At 35.3% G+C, this 9040-nt stretch overlaps 1 protein-coding gene across 1 annotated transcript; it reads right to left on the reverse strand.

Annotated features, from left to right (window-relative positions):
• Positions 1-867: 867 nt before the first annotated feature.
• Positions 868-3521, reverse strand: LOC107190806 (U4/U6 small nuclear ribonucleoprotein Prp3). The gene is made up of 5 exons (XM_015579689.1): positions 3312-3521; positions 2723-2934; positions 1869-2655; positions 1431-1788; positions 868-1335 (listed from the first exon to the last, which is right to left on the reverse strand). The coding sequence occupies exons 1-5, from the start codon at positions 3457-3459 to the stop codon at positions 936-938; spliced, it is 1905 nt and encodes a 634-aa protein (XP_015435175.1). The 5' UTR covers positions 3460-3521; the 3' UTR covers positions 868-935.
• Between the last annotated feature and the right edge of the window lie 5519 nt (positions 3522-9040).

Below are 9040 nucleotides of genomic sequence, written 5' to 3' on the forward strand. Positions count from 1 at the left end.
ATTGGTATTATGAACGAGACCAAGGTTCACCTTTCATAGATACTGTTGTCCGTAGTCGCGGTTGGACGTGCGGTTTCAAGGCTCTAAGTGCATTCGTACTTTCGTATACACAATACGTTATGTGTATACACCCCGTGTGTGTTCCTTCGAAGCATACCACGCGTTAGCAACGCGATGTCATTGCGCTATGCTAATTAACACTTATGGGCTTGACCGTAATGTCGACTGTGGATGAAAGTTCTTAAGAAGATCGCCAGTGATTGACTGGAATATCATGCACGTATTGTATGTACTGCTCTATTGATTCTTACCGTTTTCAGCTAAACAACGTATCTTCGACTGCAAGGATCCATAAGATTGACTGAAAAGTTTAATTTACGAAGCAAAGTAATAGTACGAAAATTATTCGATTAGACGTATCGGTGATGCAATTTGCTCACATTTTAATGGAGTTAAATATGAATTTAAAACATTCTGTTGGTGTTGTCTTTCGTTAGCAATTCGTCGATTTGTTGTCCTCGTCTCATTCTTTATCTTAGCGGTATGTAACATAAAAATTGCATCGTTATTTTCGATATAAAAAATTTATTTCATAAGCAATAAAAAATGTTGATTTTCAGTTCATACTTTAATTGAATAGTGATACTTACACGTCTTGCAACATACTCGTACAATTCTGTGATTTATGAATCATAGATTATTTTGTTAATTCAAGTTTGTTGCGAATAAAGGGTTTCTACAACTATTTAAGGAAAACTTATCATCAAAACCCTTGAGCACTTTTATTTTCGCCCTATCTGCAATTGTTTACAGTTTTGATCTTTCATTATTTTCAGTTTTTATAGTAATTGCTTACTTAAATTGTATTAAAATTATCTATGATCGCATTTACATTAGCCTGTTTATATTTATTGCTTAAATTACAGAACTTGGTTCTATGATCGAATATCGTCCGTATTATCAAGAACAGCTCCACTATAAGCTAAATCCCAGTAATGCTCGACTTGATGTTTTTTAAAGTGCTCACGAGCCATTTTTTCAATCGGACAAACTTTAAATTTAATTTCTCCGAAATGACGTTGTTTACTAGTGCCTTCCCATACTAGGACACATTTATTGGGCACATCGTTTCCATCGTTATCTTTTATAGTATCTTCTTCCCACTTGATGCGATACATCATTAACCGCTTATATTTACTCAGTTGTTTTGCACCCCCTTCTACTACAACAACATTACAATCTCGAAAGAGCATTACACAGCCTGTAAGATAAAGCTGTTTCGCATTCGTTTCCACCTTAAATTTCTTTGATGCATTATTTAGAAGATCACGTATTCTATAAAAACAATATTTATTTGTTAATATTTCTCTATCATATTAGCCTAATGTAATTTAATGTTATATTTTATTTATCCATATTTTTTAACTTACCTGTAAACAGCTACGTGTACACCGAGTGTAGTATCTTCCTTAAGTTTTCTTGCCTTCTTTTCACGCCGCTGATCGGCTGTTAATCGTCGAGCTGCATTGGCATCTTCGTGCGCTTTCAATCGTTTAGCCATTTGTTGTCGAACATGAGCTTCTATTTTTGTAGGATCCTGGACGGCTTCTGTACCTAATACTCTCATAAGATTTGAAATTCGTAATTTCGGTTCGGGTGGCGGTTCAAGACCTAATCGAATTTTCTCTTGTTCTTCCTTCCATGCTTCCCGTCTATTTTGTCTACGTAACTTTTTACGTTCCTTTTTCGTCAAAAATACTGGCATATATATTGGTTTTAACGGATCAGCTAAAAGAATAACAAGAAATTATTAATTCAAACTAAATATGTTGTATTACTACGTTTATATTTTCTCAAAAAGTACATACTTGGTGGTCGCATTTGTGTAGGATGTTCTACGAGATTGGTAATAGTGGAACTTTTAATTCCTGTAGGCTCATCTTCATTTGGATATCCTCCTGTTAATATAACAGAATCCCACCATTCCACGTTAGGAACATCTTCACTGAAAGCTTCAGTTTTTGGTGCTATAAGTGCCAATTTAGTTGCTGAACTTATACCAGTTTTTCTAGCAATTTGACTAATTTCATTCTGCAACTTTTCCAATTGGGCTTTCATACGAATTCTTTCTGCTAGCTGCTGAAACTTTCCTGGTTCGTGGAATTTTAGTGTACGTTTACCACGTACTGCTGGTTTTACACCTATCCTAGTATCAAAAAAGTGTGTATCCTGAATTTCTTCAGGGCCTTTGGATTCTTGCAATTGCGCTTTAAACTCTTCTCGTTTTTTTGCTCGAATATTGGCCTTCAATGTTGGCACCACCTGTGTAAGTTGTACCTCCTTGCCTGTTATATCTACTGTCCTTCCTGATTCATCTAAGATTAATGGAGTCGGTTTGTCAGGTACGCTGACAGTACCGAGTAATCCTGAGCTGAGTTTACTTCTGATTTGAGCTTGTAATGCAGCAATTTTTCGTGCTTTGTCCGAATCTGTTTTGCTTAAAAGACCTTGATTATACATGCTTCCCACTGTTGGTAATGAATCTCGTGTTTTAAGTAATGGTTTTACTGGTGTTCCTTCTTCTTGTTTAATAGCCTTTAGTGCCCTCTTCCTTTCTTCAATTTCTCTTTGAGCATTAGCCATCATTTGTCGTATCTGTACAAACAAAATTACCATAAAAAATGGATAAAATCCAACTTATATACTCATAAAAATATTGTACCTTGTCTGCAGATAATTGGGCTTCTGTTGTTTTTTCATTTTTTACTTCGTCATCCCTAAATCTAGGTTTTTTTGCATCTTTTTCTTTATCCTTGTCCTCCACATGATTTCTTTTCTTAGTTTTCTGCGCAGCTTTGGCATCATCGTATATCGCAAATATTTTCTCAGTTAATTTGGAAGCCTTTTTATCTTCCAATAAAGCAGACAATTTATCTAGAATATCATGTATATATTAACCTTTTCATTTCAGTAATCAGTCATACACAATAATGTGTTAATTATAACTAGTTTCTTTTAAGGTATGTAACATATGAAGCATATGAATATAAGAATCCATATAAACTACTTAGAATTATGTAATAATTATGCGAAGGAAACAGTAACTTTCAACAATATATAGGCACTTATATCAAGTTATTGTGATAACATTATTATTTATGAAATAAATCAAAGGAAAATAGTACATTACATCTCTAACATTACATAGGATCAATGGTAATCTACCATACCTTAAAACAATTATGGTTATTATTATAATTCAAAAGTTAAATCAATTGAGTAATAATATTGTGACTAATTGTAATACTAACCTGCTGTTTTGCGTTTATCATAGCCAGAAGTAATACAGTTGATAGCTGTGGTAACAATCGCAGGTTCCCCAAAACCAAGAAATTTATGTACCGCTTTTTCAATTTGCGGCTTCATTTCATCTATTTCTTTTCTTGTTAGATACGCCATTTTTTTAAAAAGTTTATTATGTAGTGTGACGTCCCCGACGTGTGGATCTGCCGGTAAGTGCGGATGGCACTCGGCAGGCCGGTAAGTGCGGATGGCACTCAGCAGAGGTCTTCGTCGTCGTCGCGTTTCCCACAAGTACCATGGACATAGGAATAATAGGGACGGAGCTTACCGTTGCGTGGCGGGTAATGCCTTTACGGGAGGGGCGACGCAATAAATGTAGCCCTAATTTCTATTGGCTGCTGCTATGCACATGCGCAGTAACGCGACGAGAGACGAACGTGTAAAAGCGTGGCAGTGTAGTAGACCTGGTAGACATTTTCGTAGTGTCTTAAGTGTAAATTGCATTTATTTTGAAAATAATTGTACTAAATAATTACATGACCACACTATAATGATCAAACATTTATGAAAAGTCATATTGTATATTTGACACGTGCAATTTGTATAAAATATATTAAGATTCGGCTACATTGCATAACATTAAATAGAATAGACAAATCAAATAGCCAACGTCAGTTACTGAATAAAATTGTAATTTTTAAAGGCCAATAAAACAATGAAACAACATACCTAAAATATACTTTGTTTTGTTGAACTATATGTATAACTTACTTAAGTTTATGTATATTATTGTTCTGGTTTCTCTTATTTAGAACAATAAAAGATTTCGAATCAATATCTCTATTTTAATTCATCTTATAAAGTTTAATAATTGAACTTGCATATTTTCCTTCAATTTCTATTATTTTCATAATTCAAATCCATTAACTTCACAAAATGAAAAATTAAAATTTAATTTTGAATATACAAAGTTACAAAATGTTAAGAAAGTAGAATTAATCACTTTGACCTGTGATCGGTTCACTAATAATCACTTATTTAATGTTAACTTAGACACTATATTAATTTGTGATTTTATCACTGTCGTAATTTGTGATACACCGAGCATGCGTAGAAATGCAACCAATCAAATTTAGGGACACTTTGGTACCTCTCTCCCCTCTGAAATAGGCTTCACTCTCTTCGCACATAAGCTGAGTTTACACTCCGTCCCCTTATTCCTATGTCCATGACACGTACTCGTTCCTAACTCCGTTCATATAAATACAAGTTCCAAAAATCCTCTTTCCCACGCGTCTAAGACAGGGGCAGGGACAAGAACAGGGACCGCCAGCTGTAGCCCTACTGATGAGTCTGGCTGGTGGTTCCAAGGAGACGAAACCGTAGCTCTTTTTCTCGTCTTCCAATCCATTCCTCTCCTTTATTTCCGGATGCTCCACACACTCTGATGCCTTCGGGCGGGAGTAGGAGCAAGAATCCGAAGTAGCGTCAATTCCGGGATAACGTAGCACCCAGGGACGTCATCGCCCGCGGGGCAACCGGACCGAGGGGGTGGTACTGGGGGTACCACCTCTTTTCGCGGTCGGCCCACGAGAGGACAGCGTCGAGAGGGGACCCCTCGGCGCTATAGGTAGGAGGTGGAGGGACGGCACGTGCAACTGTCCCGGGCGGGGGGAGGGGTAACAGAAGCAACCGCTACTCCACCCATCCCCAGAGAAGAGCCCACCCCTTAAACACCTGTAGGGGAGGGCAATGGGCAGGGCTGGTCGCCCTCTGCCCGAGGGTCACCGGGGGATTTTTAGCGTGGTAGAATCCCACATTGACCGTCTCCGCCCCCAGCGGAGGCGGTGCACCTTTTCAAGGTTTTTCCCCCCGTAAAAAAAGCACCCAGGGACGTAACATTAAGGAAGATTAATTCGTTTAAAACTTCGTCAACAGTAGAAAATAATCTATTTAATAACATACCTCTATAAACTGTAAGGTTATGTACTGCATTTCAGTTATACTCCCATTGATGTACGGTTATTTTATGCTTCACAAAAATATTCAGTTACTTTGGAAAGAACTGTCATGATATTTCTTTACGGTTCAACGTTTGTTGTTTCCAAATTAAACATTGGCAAATATATTCTAATACTTTCGACATCACATTCAATTACATTGCAATACCGCAATTGCAATTGTTATTTCATTCTGTTTCATTCTCGATCACTTATTCACTAGTCACTAGACTCTTCGAACATTATTAGAACCATAGTCGTGATACCGACAACTTCACGAGATTGGCATCAATTTCATTGGTCGAAGGAAGTGAAGACGGTGTCATCATCGGATTGGATAAATCTAGTGAAAAATAGGTATAGTAAGTTTTTTTAACTATTTTCATTACTAAATAAAAATTTTATAAATATTTCAATATTTCTTGTTTATTCATACATATTCAAATAATCATCACAAGTATTCTGTGGAATTTGATAAATAACAACTTTAGAAGATAAGCTTTGGAGTTGTTTATTTGTCACCGTTTTTAAATAATTTTGATACTTTTTTAAATGTTAAAATAAGAAATTTCTTATTTTTATTTTTTTTTAAATGGGGATATCTTGTATTTTCATGTCATATTGTTTCTAAAATTTTTTTCTTATGTTGTAATTCTTTTATCAGAGTATGTGATATATTGGTTCCGAATTTTTTGTTGTCGGTAAGCAGTACTCTTTTGAGTGTATATTAATAAATAATATAACCTTATCATTTCTCATTAACTTATAATTACTTACTCAAATCTGACAATACTTATTATAGATATTTTTGTTCTGTGTTATTACGAATATATGACACAAAATGTCTTAAGTGTATATGTATATAGTAATGGTATAATATTGATAACTAGATAATGAAATTAAACAATATTAAACAGCTTTATTTAATATATAACATTAAGTTTATATAATAGTATTTTAATGACAATTATAGTAAATTTTGTATAAAATTCTTATATCTTTATGTATCACATCATAGTTGCTGCTAATCATACAGGCTTAATTTGAATTATGCGGTGATGTACACACAACACATTTATTCTACGTTTCACCTTTATAAACAGTTTTCAATTTCATTTTATCTTTTCATAAGACGAGAGTATTTATTTCAGCATGAACTATACGCATATTTCATGAACATTGCATACTTATATGTTACAAATATTCGTGGTACTGATAAAATGATTTCCTTATTCGTTTTACCCAATTAATATGAACGTGATGTGCAATATTTATATTGTAGTGTAGAAACCTTTTGAAATAGACAAATGCTCCCCATGCAATCTTCTGAATGCAGCTCTTTAAATAGTGGACATCTGTTGCTACGGAGTACGGCGGAAATTCTTGAGAGGTCACCCGCGCGTAATAAATCTAGATTTACGTAAAGTTCTGTGATACTAACTTCAGATGTAGCGGCGATGTAAATCCACAAAGTAGCACAAGTGAATGATAATCCTAAAAAATCCACGACTTTACACGTCTATTTTATTTTACCGTACCATTTTATGCATCGAGTACGTATAGTAGTCGTCTACGTATATAAATTTAGAGTCAACGTTCTTTTTAAACGATAAAATTACAAGAGTATCATGTACTACTACTGTCTCTTGTATTCGCATTGATGAATATAAATGTAATTTCGGTTTATCTAGGAAATTCTGAATCAAGTTGTCAAAGCATTTTATTATTATAAGATTAAGAGACAATATTTTAAGATTAGGTACTATCAAAAAGACAAAAAGTAACGAATTTCCTCCACTGAAACCGAAAAATTCTCTATAAACTAGTACTAAAAAATAATACTAATGAATATTTATGTAGATCCTGAATTGATGGGTTTTATGATAAAGCAATAAAGAAACTTAAAGAAAATTAATATAATTTCTATTCTGTAACACTTTGAGAGGAAACGAGAAATATCGCGTTGTGGTAGGGATGGAACGTAGTAAGTCGCATTCGTGAATTATGTTAAGTTTTAGGTGATTTCGGTAAGGCGTACAATATAATATAAACTTGTTAGAATGAAATATATGAAGGTGTAAGGGACGAAAGCAGACGCAAGGCCAGCGGAATAACAGTGGACCGATAACCACAAATGAGAATGGGAGAGGAAACTACGCTGTTACACGCTTCCCTGGTGACCGATGAGGCCAATTCTGTGAACCACATTTGCTTCATTTGAAGGTGCTGTTCGAAACTTTTCTGTTAATTGAAACGAAGAAATTGTAACGTTTACGGTGCTCATCTTAAGATACTGACCAGTTTCAGCTACGCAAAAACTTACATTGCGGTGAGCTACATGTACTGCGGGAAGTCAAGGTATAGGTATATACATAGGTATTGACAAAGAAACCGCTCATTAATCCACTTTAAATGTTTAAAGAGGTTTAAGGTAACTTGCTAAGTTCGAACTATGTGAAGCGGATCAATAGTATGAGACTGAAAACAAGTAGTTTTTGCGTTCAACGAAAGTATCTACTCTCTAATGAACATTGCTTTGACCAAAGATAGGGTAATCGGCTATTTCGCCATGAAAGCATGTTTGAGACAGTGTTCAGGCATAATCGTTAATAAAAGTGATTAAAACATGAAGTAGAAAAAGCAGAATGGAAGAGGTAAAAATATTGATCCTTATTGGTATAAACTTTGTTTTTCGAAAAAAGACACCCGAGGAAAAGCAGTGGTGTTATCATTCACGCTGTGTCTCTACGTATCATTTGTCTTTACCGGACATACACATTATCGGCCGAAAGTTTGAAATTACTATGTGAATTAAGAGAAACAGGATCTTTTTAAGCAAAAATGAGCCGAGGAAGATTTATTTGTCAAACACTAATAACCAACATATTTTACATTGTGTATCATTTTTTTCGCAGAGATAAGTTTTTTTTTAAATTGCGCTTTTGTCAAAAAAACCGTCCTTAGTTTTAATGGAGTCTGACATACACGTATGTTCCTATATGTACAACACGGAAATAATCTTTTCAGGCAGTAGGAAAAGTCAAGGTAAATATTGCCTTAAACCGAGATTATGAAACTTGATTTTTTAAAAATAAAACCTCTGTTTGTCGTTATTTTGATAGAAAATTCAAAGCTAACTTGTAACATAATATTGAGGTAAGTGAAGGTAAAATAATGTTATTTAAAATTTTATTGTAAAATGTCCTTTTACCTGTATGTTAGCGTCAATGCGTTTCAAGTGGCATCGAGGGCAGATGGCCTGGTACTGTTTTGCCTTCAAAGGATTTACGATAGGGACGTAGACTGCTTGCGGTCCTGGAAGGACGGGCGTGAGACTAAACAGCCCTGATGTCACGCGACGGCGGTGGACCGGGTTAGATTCTTCAGTTATCGGCCGTCGTAAGTTTGTTTATGAGAAACAGATGAGGGAAAGTTAGAGGTGGTAAGCAGCCCGACGTTGCGTTGCCTAAAGAATAAGGACATTATTTCTGGAATCTAGCCACGGAGTGGGGAAACCAGGGATGCTTTCTGGTAAGAGGACTGTGTTGGACCGCACGGCACATACCCTAGCATCTCTGAGGAATACAGTCGTCATTTAAAATCCAGGCACCGGTACCATTTTTTTTGCATGTATTATAAAATTAGTCGCTGGTTTTACTTATACAAAAACAAAGTTTCCGCAACTTTCTGTTTATATTTTTGTAAGGTTTATAAGATGATCTACAATGACAATGTAC

Source organism: Dufourea novaeangliae, unplaced genomic scaffold (assembly GCF_001272555.1).
Source record: "Dufourea novaeangliae isolate 0120121106 unplaced genomic scaffold, ASM127255v1 scaffold218, whole genome shotgun sequence".
Lineage (NCBI taxonomy): Eukaryota > Metazoa > Arthropoda > Insecta > Hymenoptera > Halictidae > Dufourea > Dufourea novaeangliae.

What these genes read in the sequence shown, in the direction of transcription:
- LOC107190806 (XM_015579689.1), bottom strand. Translation starts at nt 3,459, where the DNA reads ATGGCGTATCTAACAAGAAAAGAAATAGATGAAATGAAGCCGCAAATT. An exon ending in TGATAAACGCAAAACAGCAG is followed by an intron (nt 2,935 to 3,311) that starts GTTAGTATTACA and finishes ATGATATTCTAG; the next exon opens with ATAAATTGTCTGCTTTATTG. An exon ending in TACACAAATGCGACCACCAA is followed by an intron (nt 1,789 to 1,868) that starts GTATGTACTTTT and finishes TTATTCTTTTAG; the next exon opens with CTGATCCGTTAAAACCAATA.